The sequence below is a fragment of the Cavia porcellus genome, unplaced genomic scaffold (genome assembly GCF_034190915.1).
Source record: "Cavia porcellus strain 051 isolate PalLab524CR breed Dunkin Hartley unplaced genomic scaffold, mCavPor4.1 scaffold_6, whole genome shotgun sequence".
Classification (NCBI taxonomy): domain Eukaryota; kingdom Metazoa; phylum Chordata; class Mammalia; order Rodentia; family Caviidae; genus Cavia; species Cavia porcellus.
In genome coordinates, this window is record NW_026947489.1 from 96,101,001 (window position 1) to 96,128,622 (window position 27,622).

The 27,622-nt window shown below is 48.1% G+C and overlaps 1 protein-coding gene across 6 annotated transcripts in view; it reads right to left on the bottom strand.

Annotated features, from left to right (window-relative positions):
- The window catches only part of Plekhm1 (pleckstrin homology and RUN domain containing M1), a 50,418-nt gene that overhangs the window by 2,529 nt on the left and 20,267 nt on the right, over positions 1-27,622 (bottom strand). For 2 of the 6 annotated variants that reach the window (XM_063251759.1, XM_063251760.1), the window contains exons 3-11: positions 26,793-27,040; positions 24,080-24,706; positions 16,517-16,946; positions 11,127-11,385; positions 7,782-8,702; positions 5,604-5,749; positions 2,590-2,783; positions 615-678; positions 103-260 (exon numbers count right to left, since the gene is read on the bottom strand). In XM_063251759.1, coding sequence (XP_063107829.1) covers positions 103-260; positions 615-678; positions 2,590-2,783; positions 5,604-5,749; positions 7,782-8,702; positions 11,127-11,385; positions 16,517-16,946; positions 24,080-24,706; positions 26,793-27,040 — 3,047 coding nt within the window. Of the gene's footprint in view, positions 1-102; positions 261-614; positions 679-1,425; positions 1,601-2,589; positions 2,784-5,603; positions 5,750-7,781; positions 8,703-11,126; positions 11,386-16,516; positions 16,947-24,079; positions 24,707-26,679; positions 27,041-27,622 lie in introns of those variants that run through there. The other 4 variants (XM_003465729.4, XM_063251762.1, XM_063251763.1 and 1 more) reach the window with 4 other exon arrangements.

The window sequence follows — 27,622 nt, forward strand, 5'->3', positions numbered from 1 at the left end:
CTGGGTTGCTCTGGACAACCCTGCCACCCAGTCAGGGCAGAGGTCACTGCTGGGACGACGGACCAGGCTGAGGGTGTAGGGTGCTGCCGGCGTCCCACATACCTGACTGTGGTGTCAAACTCAAAGGGGAAGATGATGTCACTGTGGTGGCAGATCTGGCAGATGAAGCCCCGCTGGGTACACAGGTCACAGTGGTAGACGTGCTGGGAGGCGAACTCGATTAGGACCTTGAGGAACCCTTCGTACAACCCCTCTGCAATCTGCAGGGAAAGCAGGCCTGGCCTTAGTAGCTGTGCCCTCATGCCATGTTCCTCACTGAGGGTCTGTCCCCACACTGACATGGGCAGGGGGACATCCAGCCCTGTACCCTATGCTCTTTGGGAAATGTGGGATTTGTACATGTGACCCAAAGCTTTCTGCTCTCCCTTGAGGAAAGCAGGGCCCCAAACTCTTACCCTTGGGATCCTGGGTCTGCTGAGTACCTGCCCAGGAAGCTGGGCACAGCAGGGAGCCCCTTCTGAGGGGAGAAACTGCAGAACTGCAGGCCCTTCCTCCCACTTCCCTTTGTGGTTTCTCCAGGAATGAGCACTTTTGGGGGGGCCTTGTGTACTCACCTGCTGCAGGTCAGCAACACTGAACTTGTGGGGAGACTCCAAGAGATAATGCCTGTATCCGAGCCTGAAAGAAACATGTGAACTTCCTTCCCACAGCACTGCTGGCTGGCGGGACCAAGAACACAAAGCGGCCAGTGTGGGCTCCCACCTGGCTCCCAGGAGAATTGGGACCTGGACAAGTCACCAGGACTCTGAACTAACTGCAGGAGTCCTCTGAGAAACAGAGCTGTCTGGGGAATTAACATTCATTTAAAGCACGTGACACAGGTCCCAGCACACAGTAAACACAGGACTAATGACAGTGCGGATGCCCCTGCTGTGTGCTGACCCTAAATACCAGGAGCTGGACTAATAGCTTCCCCCATGCTCATCTCACCCCACTACAATTCTGTGAGGCTGGCATCTGGAGAAGGTGAGAAACAGAGTTCAAGTAACTTCCCTGAGCCACACAGTGCATCAGAGTGGAGCTTGGGGGCAGGAATCTGGTGCCAGAGCTGGATCCTCATCACCCCACTCAGTCACTGCCCCCACACACTAGGGACAGAAATGCAGAAATGTGGCCACTGCCCTCTTGCAGCAATGGGTCCAGCTGAAAGACCCTCAGTCTCTGGTGTCAGTGCTATGTGAGAGGAGCCCAGATCCCATTTCAGAGGTGGGGCAGTGGTAGGGGACAAAGGCTCTGGTTCCCATCACTCCTCTGCAGGGCCTCTGGTCACATCCTGAGGGACAGAGAGGAAGCAGCTGCAGAAAACCCCTGGCATGGAATCTCCTCGCCTTGCTGTCTGTGGGCAGTGGGGGTGGGAACTCTGCATTACAGGAAGCTGGGGAGCTTGCCAGGATGCCTGGACATCAGGGCAGAAGCGCACCTGAGGTGGGGAGGGTGAGTCCTCCAGCAGCCTAACAGGACCACAGTGTCAGGGATGGGGACACTGCTGACCTGCCACTTTGTTCCACCATTCAGTTTTCCCCAGTGAATGTCCAGTTTTCTGAAACAGGAAGCTGCCATTTATCACCAGGAAGATACAGGGGTGAGGGACGGACACAGGCTGACCCTGAGCTGGTAGGAAGGGAAGGGCTGATTGGGAGGAAGAGTTATCCCTGTCATCTGCCTTTGTGCACAGTCCTGGGAGCCTTGGATGCTAGCCAGGTCCTGGGCCTGCACTGGTTCCCACTGTTTCAGAGGCCTTGCAACACTTAGTCAAGGCCAGATGGTTGCTAGGTGTGAGGGTGTATACCTATAATCCCAGCATTTAGGAGGACAGATTCAAAGCCAGCATGGGCTACACAGTGAGACCCTGTCTCAAAACAAAAAGATAGAGACACAGACAGAATGAGAATGAAGAAAGACCACAGGCTTCCTCTGCCAGGTTAGTGCCCTCCCTCAAGGCACACCATGTTGCCTGGGCCATCTGTCTGCCAGGTGCAGAAACCCTTGCTCTGAATCAGGAAGGCCATATGCAGGGTTTCCAGACTCACACTAGAGTTGGGAAGCTGGGGTCATCAGTGGGGCTGAAACTGGGCAAGGTGGTCCTGTACCTTTCCCCTTTCTGTGCCTCCTCTAAATAGCACCTGCACAGGCACAGCCTGCCACATGCACGTGCTGCCCTAGCACCCACTCCACAGAACCCACCCAAGGTTCTGGTCTACATAGGTCTGTGGCCTCTCTCTCGGCTCTAGACAACCACGACCTCACCAGGCAGGAGGCCATGGCATCTCAGAAAGGGGAGAAGTGAGCCAGCCTGGCCAAGAAGGGGGACACAGGCGAGACCTCAATAGCCTCTGTCCTCCCAAGCCCTGAGGGTAAAGGGTAAAAGCTATAGGCCTCAGCACTACCCAAACATACCACCACCTGCTGCTTGGTACTATGTTCCCAATACTTACTTATTGAATGCATCAATAAACGTGTAAACAAGTCTTCAAACCTGTGGTAACTCCACAAGCCTAGTAGAGAGCCCTGCCTGTGGAAGGTGCTTACCTCTTGTTCAGCTCCTTGAGGGCTCCACTGCGGCACAGGCCCAGGTAGTCCCCCAGGAGCTTCAGCTGCTCTCGCTTCTGGCTGATGAGGTGCATCTGCTCCACATGGTCATAGAGGGAGGGGTTCACCAGCTGCAGGTTGATGAGAGGCTGGGCCTGGATCTGCGCCAGGAACTTCAGGGCCTGTCGGCAGACCTGGAGTCCCATGGGGAACAGAGGCTGCTCAGCAAGCACCTCTGGGTGTGCTGCTCCCCCTACCCAGCAGCCACCTCCCTCATTTTACATGCCAGGAAATGGGTTTGGGGTTCGAAGAGACAAGCTTCTCGGCCAAGGACGCACAGCTCAGAATGGTTCAAGATCTGACCCAAGGTTTCTGAGCCCCAAGGCATCCTCCTTCTAACAACTCTGGTTGCTCCTCTCCAGAACCTGGCTGAGATGGGGAGGCACCTCTGTCCAGAGCCCACCTCTCACTCCTCTTACTGTCCTCACCCTCCTTTCTGGCCTGAAGGAAGCAGGCTCTCCCCATTGGGCTGGACTCAGCAGCCAGGGCTTCCACTCAGCCCCAGGAATCTGAAGAGCTAATGCCACTCAACAAGGTTCCCAGCGTCGTGGCTCTTGCCAGGAACCAGAAGGGCTGCCCTGTGCCTCTCTGGGGAATCAATCCTGGCCTTTCCCAACTGACTGGGGCATGGCTACAAGTTCTGTGTGTGGCCCCCACTCTCACATCGGTGCCAATAACTGTGTACCTACAGTGCGCCTGCCACTGGGCTAGGGACTGTGCCCACATCATCTCCTCATCTCAGAACACTCACACAGGGAGGCAGTGTCCCCACTTGGTATATGATGAAACTGAGTCTCAGAGATGCTGAAGTGGTTTCTCAGCCCACTGTGGAGAGTGGAGCCCAGCTCTGAGTGGTAGTGTGGTTTCTAAACAAGAACTCCCTTCCCCTATGTTTTCTTGGTGGCATGCTAAGGAGCTGAGGTTTATCAGAATAAGATGCAAGCTCCTTCCTCATGAGAAAAGAGTGATTCCATGTATGTCCTTGGCCCTGGGCCAAGCAAGCAGCTCATCTTCAGTAAACATAAACTGCTGTGTGAGACCTTCTATGGCCCTGCCATGCCCAGAGCATCAGGGTAAGTCATGGAGACCTGTGCCTACTTTGCGGCCCAGGGAATCCTCTGGCCTCCATTCTCACAGCTGGACAGCATTTCTTTCCTCCCTCACAGTGGACACTTCCTCTTCCCTGAGGTAGGTGGCAGCCCAGCAGGGAGACCTCTCCCTGGCTGGTCACAGCCCAGCAGGCAAGTGCAGTCTCAGCCCCAGCCCAGATCTTACCCTGCCTCTGGCTATGGTTAAATGACACACAGGGTGTGCACTTGCGGGCAGGGGCTTCATGCCCCAGGGACCATCTCACTCTGTGGGTGTGGAGGAGACAGACAAAAGCTCCACGCCAGGCCTGGGCTGACATCCTGTCAGGGGCCAGTTGGGGCTCAGCACAAGTGGGTCAGCCAAAGTAGCTGCTGTGAACAAGACACCCAAACCCAAGGACCAGCCATGTTCTGTTTTGATTTTTTCCTGTCTTTCCCAGGCCAGTCACCTTAGAGGGACAGCTGGATACTTCCTGATCTGAGGAAAGCACTGTGATTTCCTAGTTAGGTAATGCGCAAAGACACAGACTCCAGCAATCAGTGAGGAGATGGGTCAATAGAAAGAATAAGCCTTGTAAGAAGGGAAAGTGTTCATCAGTTGGAGGGCTCTTCACAGTGGCAACTTTGAGAGCTATTTTTCTGTGTGCTAATTTAAATACTTAGCACAGAGGGCAGAGGTGTGGACAAGAAGCAATAGAACTGCCAGAGTGAGGCTGACTTCAGGGTTTCCCTTTGATGGAAAACCTTTCCTGCACTTCTGGGACACATGTGTAGGCTAAGACTGCAAGCAGCTTCTCCCGAGTTACAAGGCTCCTGTCATGGAAGTCTGAGCCCACAGGGAGAGCCAAGTGTGTTCTTGAGGCACACCCTGAACAAGTGAGAGGTGTGAGGGATCTCCAGGGAGGAAAGGCACTGCTGGAGGCACTGGTCTTCCTGGCAAGCACGTACTACACCCTGCCCTCACCGCAATCCCAAGACAGACAGTATCAGCCATCCTGATAGGGACAAGAACATGGAACTAATCTGCTCACGATAGCAAAGCTAGAAAACTGAACTTGCTGTAGTTCGGCTCAGCTACAGAAAAGGAACATCTGAAAGGTCACGTTTAGATGTACTTGGCAGACATAAAAAAGTACACAAGATGTGGTATAAAATGAACAAAGATGGACCGAGGAGGATGAGTCCAGCATGACCCCAACTGCACAGGGTGTGGACAGTGATGCAAATAAATGCATAGACTGGCTGTGCTCCAGAGCATAAGAGTGACACCCTCCATGCTGTGATATAAAGTTCTGATTTGTCTTTGGGCTTGTAATTTTAAAATGTTAAGCAATGAGCATACATTGTCCTTAAAATGAATGGATGCCCAGAACAATGCTTTCTAAAATGTAAGGCAATGCAGGGCCTGCAAAGAAGAGCAGTCCGTTAGAACTCCAGGGCTGGAGAAGCCAAGGGGCATAGCCACCCTGCTGGTCTCCCCACCTATCCACAACCATTAATCCATTTACCCACTACCCATTCACCCAGCCATCCATCCAGTCTATCTTATCCTAATCTTCCTATATTCCTACCTACCTACCCATCTCCTTTCTAGCAACCTAAATAGTCAGTAGTGCTTTCAACAGTGTCTGTCACTGAGGGAGCTGCTGAAAACTATCCTCAGATGCCCCACTTGGGGACCAAAGCAGGTCTTCAGAGCTCTGGTCTGAGACTTGGTAGGCACCAAGCTTTTCTCTTAATCACTGAACCAGTGGCCCTGCCTACCTTCTAGCCAGACTCTTCCAGACAAACAGCAGCAGCAGAGGGGGAACATTTCTGGGTCATTCAGTATACTGTGTGGTTATGACAGTCTGCCTGCAGACTTACCGGGCGCTTGGTGAGGTCCCAGTTGTGGATGATCCTGGCTGGAATCACTGATGTATCATCCTGGTGGCAGATGTCACAGTAATAGAGGCCAGAGAAGGCACAGAGCTTGGGTCGTACAAAGGAGAAGCCAATCTGCCGGGAGCAGCCTGGGGACGGGGTGGTGAGTGGGTAAGTGAGCTGCTGAGGCAGAGTCAGCTCCGAGTAACATGGGAGCTACTGTGACAGGAAGGCCTTGCTAGTTTGTATTTTTTTTAAAAGGAAATTACAAAAGTAAAAATAATCTTCACTCAAATTTCTAGCCCTCAGAATCAATACTATCAACTGCAGTACACTACAATTCCATTTTACAGATGAAGAACTGATGCTCAGAGGCTGAGAAGTCTGCCTGATCATTCCAGGGGACTTGGTTGGCTTGAGTCCCATTCTCACTGTTACCTGGCAGCCTGCCTGTTCCCTGAAGCTCTCTGTCTGCTCTTCCACAGGGGCCCAGAAACGAAAGCAAGCAAGCAGGTCTTGGGTGAAGCAAACTGGGGAGGGGTGGCCACAGCAGTCGGAAGTCAGCAAGGCAGAGCAGCCTGGACATAATCTGGAGCCATTTCAAACAGTGGGCATGAATCACAGCAGGGTCAGCAGGGATGGGCGTGCCCAGGGCAAAGAGCAAGGCCCAGTTTAAACCCTGATCCATGCCTTGCTTCCAAGGAAAGAGGGAAAAACCGTTTTGGCCTTGGGATCAACTGCATCATCCTGATATCTGCCTAATTTTCTCAAGGTTCTATTTCAGTGTCTATAAAACCAAGCTAGCTATTCTGCAGGCTCATCACACACACGCGCGCGCGCACACACACACACACACACACACACACACACACACAAACCAACTAAAAAAATGAAGGCTGGGGGTGTAGCTCAGTGCCTGCCTAGCATGTGTGAAGTCTGGGTTCCATTGCTAGGGTCACAAAAACAAAAACAAGAGGAGAGACAAACTGCAAAGGCAGAGCATAGGCAAGCAAAGGTCTCCTTGCTCCCTGCACCTGAATGACAACAGAGATGTCAGTGATCAATGTCTGCTTGGTCTTTTACAGCAAACTCCAGGTTTCTCCCAGGTTTCATAGCCCCTCTGGCTGGCTGACTGGGTGTCAGGGAGAATGCTCTGCAGTCCTCACACCCTCCCCTCACCCACGCTCCTGCAGGAAGCTTTGCTGTGCTGTTTTCTCCCCTCCTCCGGGGCACCGCAGGCCACTTCCTTCCAGATACCTGAAGGCGGCTTTGTGCAGTCCCACAGGCTCCACCCCCACTGGGACTGTTCTGAAGCCACAGTTCAGCCTCTTCTGCCTTCTTTTGCAGGCAGTGGGCATCTCCAGACTGCAGGGAAGGTAGCTGCGAGACCCTTGGAGATCCTACTATAAAGAAAGGCTTGGATCTTGCCAGTCCTGTCTGCTCTGCTACTTACTAGCTCTGCAACCCTGAGTCAAAGCATTTCTCAGCTGGGAGCCTCATTTCCTCAACTATAAACAGAGACAATTGTAGCCCCTACCTCTATATAGCTGCTGGGAAGGTTAAGATACCCTAAGCAGTTTCAACCCAGCTCCCCCATGGAACTGTGAGCTTCCATGATGACAGTTTCCTAGCAGATGTACTAACAGAGAATACTAGTCACTACATATCAGGAGAAAAAAACCAAGTTGCTGAACTATATGGATCTACACTGGCCAAGGCAGTAGCCATGAGTCACAGGTAATCTTTTTTACATTTAAGTAAAGTTTAAATGAAATTCAATTTCTTGGTCATAATAGCCACACTTGAAAGTACTGTGTTCACTGCTGCTGAGTCAGACAGCACAGACCTAGAATACCTTCATTACCAGAGAAGTTCGAGTGGATGGCACTGAACAGTATAACTTGCAGAAGCAAGCCAAAATCTCTGTTTTCAGAGAACCCCATGCCTTTGCTATAGGAGTCTGCCAGCATACAGCAAGAAGAATGCAGGGAGGGGAGAAGGTGCCAGAAGTAGGACTGCCACCCACAGGCCCCACCCTGAGGGCAAGTGGCAGGAGAGGGAAAGTGGGGGTACCCATGGGCAGAAGCTGTGGATGCTGGGCTGTCCAGGAAGGGAGGAGCCCTGGCGGGAGCCTAGATCAAAAAGCTGCAGCAGATGGGAGTGGTGGGCATCAGTCAGCACCTGCACAGAAGCAGCCCTGGGAGTCTAGGCCCTTCTCTGTGGGGATGGCCACCAGATACTGCAGGAGGAACCCGTTCTCCCGGGTGGCGAACTTCAGCACTTCCTGACAGCTTTCGTCCAGGCTCCCACCAAGGGTCACAGCCTCCTCAGCCATCTCCAAGTAGGATGCCAGGACCTTGCGGACCAGATCCCTCCACAGGGCAGCCTCCTTGGCATTCCCGGCCTGCAGCTTCAGGATGGCCTTGGCTGTGATGATTTTGAAGAAGGCTGGGCCCCCTAGGCTTGTGTCTGGCAGGATGTCTCGGATGGTCTCCACTCCATGGCTGTCACTCAGCATCTTCTCATTATTCCTCACACGGAAGCATTTCAGAGATTCCAAGGACAGGGAAAAAATATAGGGCATCCAGGTCCTGTCTGCATACAGGTAAAGAAGAGACTCTTTGATAGCATCTGGTTCTGGAACCTGGGCAGACGTCCAGTCACATTGTGAGCTCTGGGGGCTGGCTGGCGCTGGGAGCAGGGCTGAGTAAGAGGGATGGCTGCCAGGGGGGACCTCGGCAGGCTCCTCGGGCTGGTCTGGGTATTCGATAGTCACCCATTCGTCCTCTTGCTGTGGCCGGACCTTCTGCAGGGCCTCCCGCACCCGGTCCAGCCAGTCTTCAGCCTCATCCTGAGAGGAGGCTCGCAGAGCCAGCTTCTTGCTGGAGAAGACCAGCTCGAAGCGGCCATCACTGTGGGCTGGCCCCACCGACTCACAGCGCAGCAGGGAGCAGCTCTCCACGCAGGTGCGCTCCTTGTCGCTCAGGTAGAGGCGGAGCTCCATTGGCGACAGCTCACAGAAGAGCTCTTTCCAGATGCCCATGGCCCCCCGCCGTGACACTGTACCCAGTTTCAGGAGACCCCGGAATGGGTTGGACAGCCCTGGAGGCAGAAAGAGGCAGGTTAGCACATGGGCCTGCCCTTGACCACCTTTGTCACCTCTGGTGCACACGGTTTCGCTATGGGTGGATACAGCCAGTCACAGGTACTGCCAGGAGGGGCTGTAGGCTGGGAGGACCTGTAGAGGCTTCTTCCCTGCCTCCACTCAGCTGCTGACCTCATGTCCGAGTTTCACTGGAGGATGGAACAGACCCTCTCCATGACACCCCTTCCAGCATCTGTGCCTGCACTCTGAATTCCCTCACCAGGGATAGACAGACTGTGCTTGCATCGAAGATACTACTTGCTCCCAACTTGAGACCAGCTCTCCAGCAGTTTCCTTTTCTCATCTGCCACCCTGTTTTCCTTTCTTAGGCATACAAATATGCTGTAATTTCTCGCATCTTTAAAATTTCTTCTAGTTCTGGACTTGTATCTACCATCCATATCTTGGTCCCTTTGACAGGCAAACATTGCATAAGGAAGTACCAAGGTTTTTTGCTCCCATTCCTTCTTTAACTCACCCAAGTTTGGTTTTTTTGCCCTTGTTCCACTGAGTCTGCCCATGGGAAGGGCACTGCGTCTAAACCAGAAGGCTTTCCTCGGGGGCTCTTTTCTACCCTTGGTCTTCTTGGCTCCCTGACCTCTCAGGACTGGAGTGAATCTGGTGCCCAGTCCCAGGTTCCTGTCTTTTCTCTAGACTTTCCAGCTGCTTCTCTCTTTGGGCTTTAGGCCAACAACTCCCCAATTGTTCTCTCCAGCCTGGACTTCACCCACAAACTTCAGACTCACATATCCACCTGTCCCACCTATGTCTCAGAGGTATCACAGAGTCACCGAAACAAATCCTGATCTACCTGCTGCAAACTTACTTCTCTCCTAATGTTTTTCATCTCACAAATCAGTAACCTTCGTTTTTCTACTTTCTTAGGCTAAAAACCCTGAAGTCACCTCATAGTATCTCTTTCACAGCCTCCATTCTATTAGCAAATCCTGTAGGCTTTATCTTCAATACACAGGCAGAACCTGCCATGCCCCCCTGGCCACAACATGCCCTTATAGGATCAGTTCTGACTCTGTCCTATTGTGCCCGTCTCCCTGTCTGTCACGTATATTCCACTACAAGGTCTTTGCATTTCTCCTTGCTTGAAATACCCAGATTGCCTCTTGCCTCCCTCTCTTTCTTTCTTCTGTTCCAGTGTCATCTGACTTGTGAGGGCCACTGTAGCCACCCTCTAGCAGGACTACACTCTTCTGTGTTGTACTCTGCTTCTGTCCACACAGTTATCATCACCTGACCATGCTCTACCTGTACTTATCATTCTTTGTATTTCCTCTCCTCTACTAGAATGTAAATCTTGCAAAGGTAGGGAACTGCTTTGTTGCCTGTTGTGTCCAGAGAACCTAGAACCGTGCTGGGTCCATCAAGAACGCTCAGTAACTCTGTTGATGAATGAGTGGGTGATGTTGTACCTCTCTGGCCGATGTGCCATGCACCACTCCACACTTCCTCCTCTCCAGAGAAGGCTATGAACAGGGAGTAAAAGGGACACATGATACTCTCCCATCTTGGAGTAGCCCCAGAGGCTGGAGTTTTCTACTCATCAGGGGGCCTGATGGTCTAGCCACAAATCACACACTTCCTGTATGGTTACTACTATAGTCATGGCTGAGAGAGAAACTCAGAAGGAACCACATGGAAATCAGAGCTTTGCCCATACTCCCAGGCCAGGGCCCATGAACCAGCATTCTCTACTGCATCACTGCACACAGCAAATGAGGAGAGGGCTGATGCTCATCTGTTATGTTTGTTTTAAAAGAAAGCTCATTTGGAGGATGCATAAAAATTAGGTTACAGTTATTTAATGCTTTCTGGACTTTCACAGGGTGTAGAGATCAAGCTGATCTCACTGTAAGTACCATGCACAGGACAGAAATCCACCATAGATCTGATAAGCCCTACCAGAGTTTTAAAGGAATAATCAGAGATAAAAACCTCTGGAAGGAGATGCTAGACACCTGAGTAGGGTTTGTTTTGAGCCTGAAGGCATCAAGACTTCTTTGTTATCTTAAATTTTGTAACCTAACTCCAGGGAGAATACTTTCATTTTAGTACCTGAAGTATCTTTATCCTCTTCAGGCAGTTTTGGACACTGGGAGAATACAGAACTTTTCTCAAAGTGTTTTTCTGAATCACTAAGCATGATTGTGCTGCACACATTACATTACCATGGTCTAGGACAATGGTGGTGAGGCTACAGCACGCGTGCCACAGTAGGCTGGTTGCATCACTGAAAACTCTAAAAGTTTGCTACCACTGTTCTGGGGTGAAGTTTTCTGTGAGAATGTGGCATCAGCTGGGTAAATGCAAACGGGACTTTTCGAAAGGCATGGTCCTTGCAGAAGGAACCCTGTGGAGTCACCTACCCATTTGCCGCCGATGTACCACCCAGAAGTTCTTGTGCTCCTGCACTGGGGCTGCCCTGGTGCTCCTGTGTCCTGGGGAATGCATGCACATTTTGTCCAGGGTGCCATTGGAACAGCTCTTTTTTGGTCCTTGAGAACAGCACTGGTGGAGAGCAGCCTTTGGCTCCAGGAATCCTTTAGAAGCGGCACCAGCATTGTTGGGAGTGGGATCCTGGGGAGGTCGGTAGAAGTCATCTTCTGAGATCCAGCTCTTGATTTCCTATGAAGAAAGAAGATAAAGACAGTCAAAGATCTTTTTTAAAAGTTAAAAGCAGACTGTCTTTATCTTCTTTCTTCATAGGATTTATGTTTTCTTTCCTTGCATACATACTTGGGAGTGGAATTACATTATCAGAGGTTACTCTGTTTCTTCCTTGAGGAACTACCAGTCTATTTCCCATGGTGCCTGCACCATTTTACATTCCCACTAGTAATGCACTATTCTGTTTCCTGATTCTAGTTATCCCAACGGGTGTGAAGTGCTATTCCCTTGTGGCTTTGATATACATTTCCCTGATGATACATCTTTTCATGTGCTCCGTACACATTCACTGAAGAAAAATCTACTGGCATCCATAATATTGGATTATCTTTCAGTCGTTAAGGGCTGAATCATGCTCCCTAAAAAGATACAGGGTACCTCATTTGGAAATAGAGTTCTTGCAGATGTATTTAATTAAGATGAGAGCCTAATTAAGTACGGTGAGCTCTTAACTCAATATGACTGACATTCTTGTATGAAGAGAAGGAAAGATAAGACACATACCATAGTCACTTTTCTCATTACTGGGACAAAATAAGTGACATTAGCAACCAAAAGGTGAAGAGGCGTATTTTAGCTCATAGTTTCAAAGTTTCAGTCCAGATTTGGCAGGCTTAAACACAGAAACATGGTGGAATGGTTCACATTATGGAGGCCAGGAAGCAGAGAGTGGGGGGAGGAGCTGGGGAAAGAGATCTACCCTTCCAAGCCATACCCCAAGTGAGCCAGTTCTTCCAGCCAGATCCATCTCCCAACAGCAAGTCAGCTATGTCGCCTCCATGATTTGACCACTTTCCAAAAGCCCCACCTATGAGCACATGAGATCTTTGGGAGACCTTCTTGAGCCAAGCCATGACACATACACAGAATGCCAAGTTAGAAACAGAGAGGGAGAGTGCATGTGATGGGAGGGAGGGCTGGAGTAATGCTGACACAGCTGGGAATGCTAAAGTTAGCTAGCAACCTTAGAAAAGAGGAGAAAGGCATGGCAGACCCTTCCTTAGAATCTCCAGATGGAACAACCCTGCTCTTGGAGGGGAAGCAAGTGCTTGGTTTTGTCTGGGGAGCTGTGAGAGGCCAGAGGTCACTTAGTGGGCAGGGGAGTGACTCGGTTGCCAAGTTAGTAGCCCTGTCCTGTCAGGTATCTGTACCTGCAAAGCAGAGGCCAGGTTCTCAGCAAAGGTGAGCTCGGTGTGACCAACGGCACTACCTCAGCATCTACCGCCATCAAATAATCGGTTTCTGCTGTTTTAAGCCACCCAGCTTATGGCACATAGCCTTGGCTGCCTTAGGAAGCTACAAATTGTGAAGGATCTTTACATATTGCAGGTACAGGGCCCTTATCAGCGATGCCATTTACTAATACAGTAATCTCTTACTCTGTGAGTTGTCATTTCATTTTCTTAATGCTGCTTTCTGAAGCAGAAGTATTTAATTTTGATGAAATAAATCAAATTTTATTTTTTTGGTCTGCTCTTGGTGTTGCATTGAAAAAAATCACTGCCAAAAACAATATTATGAAGATTTACTCCTATGTATTCTGGTAAGCAGTTTATAATTTTAGCTCTTACATGTAGGCCGATGGCCCACTTTTAAGAGATTTTGGGGTAAGGTGTGAGGATGGGTATACCTTTGCCCCTCTGCAGGTGGACATCCACACTCTGCTTATAGGGTTTGGCTGGCAGGGCTTAGTCCTTACTGGCTGCCTCTGCTCCCTCTTCTGCTGTGCTGTTCTGTATCTCAAGTTGCTCACCGATAGGGAAACCAGGGAGGCTTGGGGTCAGTCAGCTTTTTTCCTCCACTACCTTACTACTCTCTGCCTTTCTGTGCCTACACACGGGAGACCAGAGGCAGGAAGCTGGTTGGGCTGCCCAGAGTGGTTGTCTGCAAGAAGAAAATGAGTAAAGAGTAAGATCAGTCCAGCCTCACCCTCATGGTGCTATTTCCAAGCTTTAATCAAGACTGCTCTTTGTGTTTCTGTAGCAGAGGAGAGGAGCTGGACTGGGGCTCTTGGAAGGGTTGGTTTACTCGTCATTCAGATGACACAAAACTAAGTCAAGAGGCAGGTACTTGGGGGAGCTTCTTCCATAGGTTCTCGGAATTGGCAGGTGGTTCTTTCTGCCAGGGACTAGACAATCAGCCATGGGGTCAAGACTCAGGAGAACTCCTCAAGAAAAAGGATGAAATAACAGACGTGGCTGAGTCAGGAACTGGGAGGACAGAGATGTATGAATTTTACAATTAGGAATAGAAAGGGCTTCTCTCTTCTCTGGGGACTGGAGACCATTAGGAAATGTGAGACACAGTCCATGGGCCAGAGCAGCCTCTGGGAAATGGTTCTCTGGAGATGACCTTTGCCTCTGTCAGCAACCAGAAGGTAGTGGAAGCAGCTCGCAGGAGTGAGGGCTGGGGCGCCCTGCTGTGAGTGCAGTAGGAGGGAACTGAGAATGTGTGCAGTTTCCAGTCTCACTCTTTTTCTGTAATTCTTGTAGGTCTGCTTGCTCAGGACCATTATCTGGCCAGCTCTCTGCGCCTTGAACACTGATCCAAAACTTGCTCTAGAGTGGCACCTGCTACTAGAACCCAGGACAGAGGAACACCACCATCAGCTACCCCAGTATCACTCTGCTGTGTACAACAATCAAGTCTCAGAGGTGGGTCAGGTCTCTAGACTGCTTTCTAAAGGACTTTCCACCCAGGCAAGGGGACTTCCCATACCCACAACTGCAGAAGACCCTATTCTACAGGCAGGCAGTTCTTGATAAGGTCATTGATAAGGTACACATTACAGAGTCACCTGCTGCTCGTGCCCATTCTTCTCAGCACAAATGCAATCATGATGTGAATCATCACCAGTCTAGTCCAAGGGGCAGGGCTTTTGTCTGTCCTGTTGCAACTCTCTCCCTAATACCAATCATGGTGCTTGGTCACCATCATGCTTTGTGTTGCAGGAATTAAAAAAAAAAAACACTTTTAACAGAAGGACTGAATTGCTTTCAGGGCTATCAAGCTGGAAAGTGACCCCAACATCATATCAGATCAAAAGCATGTGACTAAGTGACAGGAGCATAGAACAATGAGCACCACAGGAACAGACACACAGGGCACGACACACAGGGAATCCCAGCATTGTCCATAGGCAGGGGCCCCACAAGGCCCTGGGCATAGGTCAGCTACACAGTGTTGGCCAGTGCCCACCTACGAAGTGACACAATGGAGGAACCCACAGAGCCTCTGAGACAAGAAGGGGGAGAACTGGGGGCTTTCACACTGGACTGAGCACCAGGTTCTTTGATTCCATGCTCCCCAGACCACTCTGACCAGCCCAGATCCCTGAGAGTGCACTGCTCCAAGGAGACTTGCACATTCACATTTGGAGACAGACAAGAACCATGAATGGTGGCCACTCCCCCAGGTACAGGGCTCAGACCTGATGATACAGAAGTCAACAGGCACAGCCCTGTGTCAGGGGCTAATGTTCTAGGGATCAACACAGAAAATAGGCACATAGTGGTAACTGTCAAAAACAAAGTATAGTGGAAGCTGAGACCAGAGTGAGGATCAGGGGCAAGTCAGGAAAATGCTGTTGGAGAGGGAAGAAGCATTTGCTTTGTTCAGGGAGTTGCAAGGAGGCTACAGGTCAGTCAGTGGGCAGGGGAGGGGCTCTGTCACCAAGTCTGTAGTTGTCCCTTCAGGTCTGGGCCCTTGGCAGACATATCTGAGCCTGCAAAGCAGAGGCCAGGTCCTCGGCAGGGCCAATGAGATATCCTGTGCCTCTGGATAAAGCCAGCTACTGGCCACAACCTTCAGGATCCCATAACACTCATCTTCCTAAAGCCACCTGCAGGATAAACAAATACAGATTTGGACTCACAGTTTCGTGATTTCCATGATCATATTCAATGCATGGTGCTAGGTCAAGTAGATAACCATGTGGAACAACATGAACCTTGCTTCCTATCTTATTCCATACACAAAAGTTAATCCTGTAAGGATTAGAACCCTCATTGTGAATGGTAAATTACTAAAGCTTCTACCAGGAAACACTAGAAAGTAATGCCAAAGCCTTGGAGTAAACAGAGATTTCTTAAATAGCACCACACACACACACACACACACACACACACACACACACACACAACCTAGGGAAATCATAAACAAAATGATTGATAAACAGAACATTATGAAAATTAACAGCTTATATTCAATGAAAAATTTCATTAAAAAACTTAAAGGCAAATCATGCTGGAATCCCGCTCCTTCCTTCCAATAAAAGCCGTGTATCTGTGATTTATAAAGAGCCAGTACAAGTCAATGCAGAAACCACACAGCACCACCCTTAAGAATGGGGTGATGAACTGAACAGACTCTTCCTTAAAGAACAGCAAAAGGCCAACAAGCAAATGAAAAGCATCAATGTCTTTGTGTACCAGGGCCATGCAGATTAAACTCTGGTCAGCCGCATTTCTTAACCACTAGGATAGCTGTGATCATTTAAAAAAAAAAAAAAACCCTAGCTAATATTAACTGGAGAGGATGTGGAGACATAAATAACTAGTGGGAAAGCCAGGCTCGGTGGTGCATGCCTGTAATCTCAGCACTTGAGAGGCTGAGGCAGGAGGATCACTGTGAGCCAACCTGGCTTATATAGTGAGTTCAAGGCCAGCATGAACTAGATAGGAAGATCCTGTCTCAAAACAGAAAACAAAAAACAAAACAAAGCACTCTGTGACTGTGGGGATGGCTACATAATCTTACGAATTTACAGAAAACCACTGAACTATATTCTAATGAAGTGATCGCATGTATGTGAATCACACCTTGGTAATGCTGTTTAAAGGGGGAGCAGGTGCGCCTTTCCATTTATTTGATGGCTGTTGTTCCACCTTGAGTAATGATCTGGAAGCTCCCTAAGGCTCAAGGGCAAGGCAGTGAAGACTTACAAGTTCATCCATAGATGATGGACATTATTGCCACAGAAAATGATATGGGGAAGGCAGTGACTGCTCAGGTCATGAGCTGGAGCCCCACCACAGCTCCAACATTTTCCCAGGATCCCCGCCCCCACCCCAACAGCCTAGCCACTCACCGGACTGGTGGGGGAGGGAACCACAAGCTTCAGCCCCAATCTTCGATCCTCCAGGGCCTTCTGCAGGCTGCTCCCTTGGCCAACAGTTCCGCTCACCTCTCTCCCAGGATCAGAAGGCTGCTGGCCTGAAGTGCTTCCTGCAGGACAGGCTTGGGCAATGACTGGCTGTTTCACATGTGGGGTGCCAAGTGCCTGGGGCAGCGGCTCCTGCTCGTAGTCACCTCCTGGGGTCCTAGAGGATGTGCAGTCAGGAAGAGACTCTGCGGGCATATCTGAGAGCAGGTGTGTGCTGATGGCCAGGTCATGGAAGGATAGTGGGGCCTGGAGTATGGCTATCTCTGACTCTTGGCTTGGTCCACAGGTTGGCACAGAGTTGACCTGGGCTTTGCTCAATTCTGACAACACCCTAGAAGTTTTCAAACAGAGAAACCTGTATGAAAAGTTAATGGCCAGAATGTGCAAGGCTACTGGGGCAGCGTTAAGAATAGAAAAATGCTGCTTGTGATTAAGAAGCACAAACTGTCCAACACTCCCGCCATCACCCTCCTGCCCTCCCTCCCTCCCATGTGGTTGGCCAGGACTCAGGCACAGTGCTAGAGCCCAGGCCTCAGAGAAATGCCCAGGTGGCACATGTGAGTGGGGACTGACTGCATCTTAAAACAGGCTTACTCAGGCATCTGCCTGGGTGAACAAAGGGCTGTGTGGGCAGTGGTTTCCCAGCGTCATCTGATGCAGAGTCTAAAAAAAGATGGGGTTCTCAAAGAGGGTCTCCAGCAGTGGAGTACCCAGGAACCAACTGCTCCTGGGACAGGGATGGATGATGTGAGGACTCTGTCTGTGGGACAGTATGGAGATAGTAGGTCTAGCCTGAGGTCCCAGAGCTTGTGCCCCTCAGAGCTGGACTAGACATGGGGTCACTGCCTTCCCTAGGGATACAGGAGGGTGTGCACAAGTGTGCTCAGCTAGGTACTACTTATGTTCTTGGTGGCACAGCCACTCCTTGTTCCCTCAGAGGCACTACCTGGGGCCCCAGGGAACCAACGTTCACTGCCTTTAGACACACAGCACACACTGCACAGAAATACTTCTGGGCCTTCTGGAATGTGCCCTGGCCAGCAATGCTCCACCCCCTCCACTCCCCCTCCCAAGGTTTCCGGGAATCCAGGTTCTCTTTCTAAAATAAACTCACTTGCTGTTTCCTCTTCTGCTTAGAAAACCACTGGAGTAAGGCACGGACAAACGCAGGTTCAGAAAGCAAAAAGGCTGCTCAGCACCCAACGACAATGTGCAGCAGACCTAATGGCTTCCACTGGAGCCAGAAGGCACGTTAAGCTTCCCTCACACAGGCTGAGGGAAGGAAGATTTCAGAACACAAGTTGTTTACCTGCTTGCTTCTATTCAGCTCTGCTTTTACCTAACCCCAAGCATCATCTGTAGCCAAGAATATGTGACAAACCTATACTTTTATGAGCAAGTGACTTTCAGCAGGGATGGCAGACATTCAGTGGGGAAAGAACAGTGTTTTCAACAAATGGTGGACGGATAAATGGTCACATATACAAAAATTAACTTAACATCCACCAAAGACCTAACTGTAATAGTTAAAACTCCAAACTCTTAGAAGAAAATATATTATAAATTTCAAGTCTTTGGATTAGGCAGTGGTTTCTTAAACATGACATCTAAAACCATAAGCAACCAGTACAAAACTGATAAACTAGACTTTACCAAAATGAACAAACTGAGGGACCATAGGTGTAATTTATCAGTTGTACAAAGTTCTGGGTTTGACTCTGAGTATTGGGAAAAGAAAAGTGAAATAATAACCCAAAGAATGGAGGAAAGTATTTGGAAATCACAATCCTATATCCACAATGTATAAAGAAGTCTTACAATTCAACAATAAAAAAACCCCAAATTTTAAAATGCGCAAAGGATTTGAAGACTTCTCTGAAGAATATGTACAAGTGGTCAACAAATACATGGGAAAAAAACGAAGGAAAAAGTACATGAAGAGATCTCGAGGTCAGTGGCCGTGGTGGATGCAAACCAATCTGAACCCGCCAGGACGGCTGCCACTACAGTGACAGAGCTACTCTCACAGACAGACGGTGAGGGTGCGAGCGGCCGTTTTAGGGAAGTTTGGTAGTCGCTTAAGGGTTAAACACAGAGTTGCTACTTTACACAATTCCTAAGAGAATTACATGTGTCCACCTGAAAACTTAGACATAAATGTTCACAGAAAAATTACTCATAACAGCAAAAAACATGAGGAAAAATTAACTGTCAACTGACGAGTGGACACAGTGTGGCAGAGCCACACAAAGGAATAATATTCAGCTGTGACTCATTATAACATGAGTGACTCTTAAAAACATTACATTTGGTGCTGACACCAGCCACAAAAGGCCACGTTTTATATGATTCCATTTATATGGAATAACTGAAAATCCACAGCTGATGGTAAGGGGTTTCCTTATGGGATGATGAAAATATTCTTGAATTTAAAAAAATAAAAGAAAATATTCTTGAATTAATGGTAATGATACTGCAATCTTGTGAATATACTAAGTGCCACTTTATTTATTTTACTCTTTTGGTACTGGGAATCCAACTCACGAACTCGTACTTGCCAGGCAGGTGCTGTGCTGCTGAGCTACATCCCTAGGCCTGTACCACTTCATTAACACTTTTATAAATGGTGAAATTTTTGCCAGGCACAGTGGTGCACAACTATGATCCTAGCACTTAGGAGGCTAAGGCAGGACTGCCATGAGTTCAAGGCCTGCCTTGTCATATAGCAAGACCTTGTCACAAACTCACCCCAAACCAAAATAAAAAACAAAAACCAAAAAGAGGTGAATTTTTTTTTTTTTTTGGTTATGGTTTATTTTTTATTTTTGTCTTTTTGAGACAGGGTCTCACTATGCAGTTCAGGCTGGCCTTGGGCTCACTTTGTAGCCCAGACTAGTCTCAAACTTGTAATGATCCGCAGCCTCCTGAAAACTTAGATTACAAGAGTGTGCCACTATGCCTGGCTTGGTTATTGTTTCTTGAGACAGAGACTTGTTGTGTAGCCCTGGCTGGCCTGGAACTCATGGCCATCCTTCTTCCTCAGCCTCCTGAGTGCTGGAATCACAGGCATGTGCCACCACACTCAGCAAGATCTTAGCTCACTATGTAGCCAAAGCTGGCCTCAAACTTGCAGCACTCCTCCTGCTTCAGCCTCTCCAAGTGCCACGATTACAGGTGTGTGCCACTACTCCTGGCACAAATGGTGAATCTAATGGTGTATCAATCCTGTCTTGATAAAAGAAATAAGTGAGTAATCAGAGAAAGGAATAGTTATGGGGGAGGCAGGTAGGTGCTAGTATTTGCTCTAAAAACAGATGAACAAAAATCTAGGAGTGCAACTTGCAGGGATGGGAAATAAGTTCTGGAAACAAAGACCTCACTCACACAGGTGGAGAGGAGAACATCTGCCAACTACTGTGCACATTCAAACTTTAGGGACAGAATGGGGCCACCTGGACGAGTCAGGCAGGCTGTTTCTCATAGTGACCCCTTTGAGTCTGGCGCCTTGTGGGCATGGGGCAAGGGGTGGTGGGTGAACAGGATGGGCCCTACTTCTACCTGGCTGCACCCTACATACTACTCTGTACCCCACCCCAGGCTTTGCAGTTTATGGGCTGCTCTTATTTGTAAAGCAGGAATAGTAGCAGCACTACCTCTCAGGACTGTGACTAAGATCATATGAGGTAATATAGGCAGATGCTCAGGGCTGTGTCTCAGACACAGCCTTCCCCTTGATGGTATGCTGGCTACTTTTACCACTGATTAGATGGCTTAGATGCCACACAGAAATATAAAAATACAGAGGAAAAAGCCAAAGTGTGGAAATACTCACTAGCATTACAAAGACAAGACACTTACGTTAATGAATCTTAATCTATATGAAACTTTTTAGCAGTACTAGGGATTGAACCCAAAGGCTACATGCCCAGCCCTTATTTTTAACTTTGAGACAGGGTCTTGCTAAGTTACTTAGACTGGCTTTGAGCTTTCGAACCTCCTACCTTAGCCTCCCAGGTAACTGGGTTAGAGGCATATTCCACTGAACTGGCTATGAAAGAGAGTTTAATAACTAAATGACAGTGTTAGAATAAATGACGATGCCTAAGTAAATGCCATCAGACAGTAGCAAGCTTGTAAAAAAAATTAGTTTCCATTAAACCAACACCAAGGTGAAGGTGAAATCAAGTTTACAGAGTTTCACCAGAATCAGGAGTAGTCTTCAGGCCTACAGAAAATAAGATACACTCATAAAGTGGAAACAATGCAAGCTAAAACTCAGATTTTGAATGTAAACTAAAAAGGAAAGTTTTCAAGAATTTTGAAATGGCCATAGTCCTTCCCCTTTTATGTGGCTTAAGGCTCGAATTTCCAAAGACCTTATTCAAAAATTTAAAATGTGCTTCCAAAATTGTTCAAAAGGAAAGAGAAACTGGGATGAGGGAAAGGAGAAAAGAAGGCAAAAACAAACAAAAAACAAAAACAAAATAACTTATACAAGATAGTTATGATAGTTTATTGAAAAGAAAGGTTTAGGCTAACTTTGGACAATTTTTCATGCCTATATTTTATGTGCTAAAGATAACAATATGCACTGTAGTAACTACTGTTACTCTATTATCTTGTTTTGACATTTTGTTTTATTTTCTCTTTAAAATAAGATTTAGAAATAAGGGGCTGGGGATTTAGCTCAGCGGCATAAGCACCTGCCTTCCAAGCAAGTGGTCATGAGTTCGATCCCTGGTACCAATTAAAAAAAAAAAAGACTTAGAAATAAAATAAAACGTGCTTCCATTTAGTAAACAGTCTGAAGGCAGCATGTCAGGCATGCACCTGTACACGTGTGCTCATGTGTGTCTGCAGTAACCAAAGCCTGGTCTGAGAACCAGTGCGCTGGGCTATAGGCTCCAACCACTTGGTCCTGGTGCTGGTGAGGCCTGGAGCTGCTCTGCAGGCCCAGGAGGCTGCACATGACATCACCCATGAGAAGGCTTCACGCTGAACATTAAGCTCCAGCGGTCCTGCAGCTGCACACAGTGACAAGTGGTGGGACAGCTAACATCCCAGATACCTAATGGCAAAATGATCTCATTGTGTTCTTGGTGACTCTCCTTAGCACTTCACATCATGACTCAACTCTGTGTCTTTGAAGAATTCTTAGCCTCATGTTACAGGGAAGGACATTATGTCAGAAAGCTGGAGAATGGACAACCTAGCAGCGTGGCTCCTGAGTCCCCTGGACCGTACTTCAGCTCCCTGGTGACAACCCTAACCCATACTCAAGGGCAGTCAGGGTTCTGACCATCCAGCAAAGCACAATTTAGTTTCTGGGAAAAAAAAGAACCCTGTGGGTATGAATGTATGTGTATATATATATTTAAAATTTACTTTTATTTTATGGGTGGTGTTTGAGACAGGTCTTCCTATGTAGTCCAGGCTAGCTTTGAACTGTATAGCTCTGGCTGATTTGAACTCTTGCTCTTCCTGCCTCAGCCTCCTGAGTGCTGAGGTTACCGTGTATGCTACCATGCCTGGTTAATACAGTTAATTTTGAATGTTGTTTTGTATTTTATGGTTAATTTGCAGGGGCTGAACCCAGAACCTTCACACTGACCTACATCCCTAGACCTCTTTAAAATTTTTTATTCATTTTTAAAATTTTTTGTCAGTACCAGGGATCGAACTCTTGACTGAGCACTTGCAAGGCAGGTGCTTATGCCGCTGAGCTAAATCCCCAGCCCTAAAATTTTTTATTTTGAAAGTGTTTCACTAAATTTCCCAGGCTGGATTTGAACTTGGTGATCTTCCTACCTCAGCCTCATAGAGTGCTGGGATTACAGGTTTAGGTGTTGATTTTACATTTCTAACAAGCACAGAGTATGCAGTTTTAAATTATAAATATTTAACTAGTCTGATAATAATAATGAAGTTTAGGTGGTGGTGAGAACCCCTGCACTTAAAATACATACTTCAAGAAATGCTAATTTCTGCCTCTATTCAAAGACTAACTTCAAAGCTCCTCTCTAAGAGACACGGCGCTGGACCTGTGTTTGTGTGTATGGTGTTTAATGTCTGTGAGCTGTCCACACTGTCCAGTGCTCATCAGCTTGCACACATCCTGACTCTCATCTCTCCAGCTCCCCCTAAAACTCAGGGCAATGCTTCTCACGCAGGGTGGGGGACTACTGCTTCAGTGACTTAACACTGGACTTTTCCAGGCACAAGGCTCATAAAGATAAAGGTGCACATGACAGAGAAGCTGGTGGTCTGTGAAGGAGATGAAAACACACCAAGGGCCGGATAAGACAGCAAACCTGGTCACACCATGGGCCCAGCATGCCTACCATCTCCATTGTTCCAACCAACAGCTGAAGATGCTGCTTCCCTGGCCCAAGGCTCAGAGCCACCTCTGGAGTTAGCAGACACTCTTAAGTATGTGCTCACAAGGCATCTGATTTGCCTCTCAGTCAGCCCAATAAGGCATCTCTAGTTTAAAGGGCAATAGACTGGGCTTCAGCAATCTCCCTGACATGAGTGGCCTTACCAGTGGTGCAACAGGTCTGGAGAGCAGGTCTACAGTCCACATGGCACCTCGTCCAGTGCTGGTCCCACTCTGGGTGGGAACTGTGCAAGCACTGGGACCCAGGGAGGGTGAAGGTGCAGCATAAGGGGAAAAAGACACAAGCAGATGGATCAAGAGTTCAACTGAGAAGGCTGCAACAAAGCTCATTGCTTTTCACCCATTAAAGCAAACAGACAAAGTTTGGTAGCACTTCTTACTGGCAAGGCTAAGAAGACATGGGTGCATTCTTTGCATCATATAAATAGGCAGTGTCTAAAATTAGTCATCTATGTGTTGGCTCAGCAATTTTGCTTCTGGGAGTTTACTGAACTGAGACACTTACATAAAATTAAAAGGCCACATATAAAAGGTTATTTATGCAAACAATGCATAAGCAATGCAAACAATGAACTCCAATGCCCATTAAATATGTCTGCTCAAATAAACTAAGACACAATGCTGTAACAGAGACATATACAACAGAAAAAAAAATAAAGATCCTCTGATATACAAAGATTTCCTCCAAAATGAAGTCTAGACAACGTACACATACAACCTTTTATGGAAAGGGGAGGGTAAGAAATAAGAAAGGTTAAAAATGTGTGTGTATATTGGTATTTGTCACAGATGCACTTACAGACTTTGGAAGAATATACAAGGGGGGAAAGGATGAACAGGGAAGCTCGGGAACTGACTTATTCAGGGTCATGTGGGATACAGCAGGAGCTTTACCAGGCCTGAGCCCTTCCACATCCACCCACTGTACCCTGTTCCTGTCACAGCTCCCAGAAGTTCCAAACCCTGGCTTGAACACGTTTGCTTTGACTCTAGACCCAGTGGAGTTCAGTGACAGTCACATGCATAGGAAGAAGGAAAGAAAAGAGAAAAGATGTGAAGGGAGGATGGGCGAGCTGGAGAGGGGCACTCACTCTTGCAGGGACTGGTCAGAATCATCAGCATTTGCTGTTCCCAGATCTGAGTCGTAGGACATGGGCTCCTCAGAGCGGCCCGGACTCTTCGAGCCATTCTCTTGGAGCAGGCAGCTATCAGAGTTTGGGCTGCATGACATCTGCGAGGAAGTGGCTGTGTCCAGGCTGAGTGATGAGGCTGTGAGCTTCCTGTTCTGCCGGATCTTATGGCCTGAGTGCTGGACTTCGATGTCCTCTGAGCCTGAGGAGTGGGAAATGGAATCCAGAGACTCCTTACGCTGGAATTCTATACTAGAGGTAGGGAGAGGCTCAAGCTCTGAGAGTGGGCAAAGCCCGGAGAGGGCTAGCGGGGTGAGTGTCCACTCATTTAGGATAGCAGACTTGTAGGAGAGCTCGAAGGACAAGGATGTGAGACCCTGCAGGAAGCTCAGGAGGAACTCGCCCTCCTCGGCATCACGCAGTAGGGCTGTGGGCTGGTAGTACTCGCACAGTCTCATCTGCTCCTGGAGGAGCAGCTTCAGGTAGCACTCCATCAAGCCATCATTGAGGGCAAGCCGCAGCCAGGCCCGGCAGCGGCCCACGTCCGTGTTGACAAAGGCCAGGTGCTCTAGGTCCGAGATGATGTGTCTGGGAGGGCAGAGCAGACTTGCTTGAGAAACTGCCTTAGATCACTGAGAAACTAGTTAGCAAGAATCACTGGTAACAATGGTAGATATGTGCAGGCGTGAAAAATTCCTTGATAATGGTATTTCAAGGGAAGTATAGAGATATTAAACTATAACCTCCAATGTCTTGAGGTTAGTGTCATGAAGGAATATTGTCGTGTTCATTACAACCCCCTCCTATCACTGCCATCATCTGCTGATCAAGATATGTGTGTCGAATCCAAGATTTTAGAGCTGGGAAGCTACGAATAGAAACATGATCCCTATGCTGATTCCAGGTAGGGGCCTTTCTTCTGTGTGTGTTTCTGGAGAGGAAGCTATGGCCTTCAGCATGTTAAGTAAGTGTTCCACCACTGAGCCACACTCCCAAGCCCATACTACTGCTATTCAAGGGCCCATGAAGTCAACTTTTTTCTTGGTGGAGATGGTGTAAGAGATTGGGTCATCACTTCATATGGAAAATGCCACAGAAAGCATAGCATTTGAACTGTGCCCTAAGGGTTTTTAAGAACCAAAAATGAGCCAGGTGTGGTGGTGTACACTTGTAACCTTAACACTGTGGGAGGCTGAGGCAGGAGGAATGTCACCTTTGAAACCGACAATTAAATTGACAGTTGAAACTGAGTGACTCAGCAAGACCTTGTCTCAAAATAAAAATTAGAGAATAGCAAGGTTGGGGGAACAAAAAAAACAAATGGACCGAGTAGCCGGACATGCTGGCATGCTCCTGTAATCCCAGCACTCAGGAGGCTGAGACAGGAGGATTGCTGCAAGTTCAAGAGCAACCTGGACTACACTGTGAGTCCAATGCCAGCTTAGACTATATAGCAATACCCTGTGTCTCAAAAAAAAAAAAAAAAAAAAAAAAGAAGAAGAAGACTGAAGATACAGTTCACTGTGAAAGCCCCAGGTTCTATCTTGCATATGAGGATGTGGTATGGTATGATTCCCAGGCAAAATAGACTAATAGAAAAAAAAAGCATTAAGGGTAGGAAAACAACAAGTCTGTAATAACAGTGGGGAGTGCTCTAATCACAAACAGGGGGAAAGGGCTATTTCAGTTGCAAAGCCAAACGTAGAGGCTCTTAAATATCAAATTGAATGAGCCAGTAGGTAAAGATCCCTCCCGTCTGGTGGTGCAGCAGAAGCCCCTAGGAAATTTATCAGGATTCAGACTTAGGGGCCCCAATTTGCTGACTTGGTGATCTGACCACAGCCAATAGCACACAGGAGGGAAGATGCTCCGTATGAGCTCCAGACCTAGACCTGGAATCTCTCTGGCTGACACTGAGTACCAGTCTGTACCTATGAGGCCTGTGCATGGGTCTGGGGGTAGTGTAGCCCATTCTCCCTGGGAGCTGCTGAAGCTCAGTGAATGTGAGAGGCTGACTCAGGCAGACACTGAGGTAAGGGGACAATTAAAAAGCCACTGCTGTCTAGGACAAAAGCAAGGATCTGTGATGGGTTATGGTTATGACCATGGGTATGCAAGGAGAGGTCAGAGACTGACAAGGCACCTTTGGGTTGAAGGTGCCATTTAACAGCCCTTAGGGCATGATGCCAGCTACTTTTTAAAAGCCTAGGTAGCTGGGGGCAAGGTCAAAGACAAGGGTCTCAGTGGACATTCAAGAGGGTCTACCTGAACTCCACTCTGGTTGAAAAACAAAGTACATTGCCTCACTATAATACTGAGAATACAAATGTTCAAACAGCCAAAGGCAGGGTCAGTAAAAACTTTCTGTCCAGGGCTAGAGAGCAAATATTTCAGGCCTTGCAGGCCACACAGAATCTACCTCACTCTGCTAAACTGGTCCAAAGCTCACTAACCCTGGGCTGTGGAGCTGCCTGAGAGCTAAGGGTCCTGGGTCAACTGGCTGTCTGGGAAGTGTGTTCTGGAGACAGTCCTTTTTACAAGACGCTCCAGCTCCACCTTACCCATCTCTGTACTAGAGCCAGCTTCTGTTGTTGTCCACACAGCTAGGGAGAAACAGCCAGTGGCCCCACACTTGCAAGGTCATCCCCCAACAAAACCTCTCTGCTGATCTCACTTGTGGGTGACAGCTTTCAGGAGGGACCAGAAGACAGGCTGAGGCAGAGGTTTCTGGTGTGTACTTTTCTTCCATTTTCCTCCAGACTCTGTACGGATGTGCTTGGCATGCAGGCCATGGATAAATACAGCTTCTAGGGCACTGCACATGATGTTGGCATCTCCATCTTCACTTGTCACTGCTGTGTCCAGGGACACATACTGCTTCTGCAGTGCCTTCACAGATTCCACCAGCTTCTTCTTGATGACCTAGGTGGTGCCAAGCAGAAGGGGGCCTTTAGAAGAGAACCTCATGGACAACTCTGGAGAGTAGCCCTGTCTACCACCAAATACTTGCATGACCACACACATGCAAATCCCTTACAGAGATAACACACGCAAAATTAGCATGTGTTAATTATACCAAAGACATTGTGTAGAGAAGAAAAGCAAAGTCACACACAGTAATCAGAGACAACTAATGGTACTGCCACTCTGCATATCCTACACTTTTGTTTTCCAAAGAGAACTTTGGTAAACTTACAGCCATATAACTGTTTCAATGATGGCTCCATCAAAGAAATGGCTAGGGAGCTTTATGGAGTGAGGCTTTATGTGACCAATAATCTGCACAGACTCAATAAGCTAAGAGGTAAAAAGTGCTGCTTTGAAAAAAATAATTATTGCACGTAAGGGCTGAGGCACGGGTAGCTCAGTGTTAGAACACGAGCTAGAACATCAAGCCCTGCTTGATCCTCAGCACTGTGGAAAAAAATCAAGACAAAAGAGCATGGTTACCAAGAGAGATTCTTCTAGGGATTAGACATGGTGGTATATGCCTATAATTCTGGG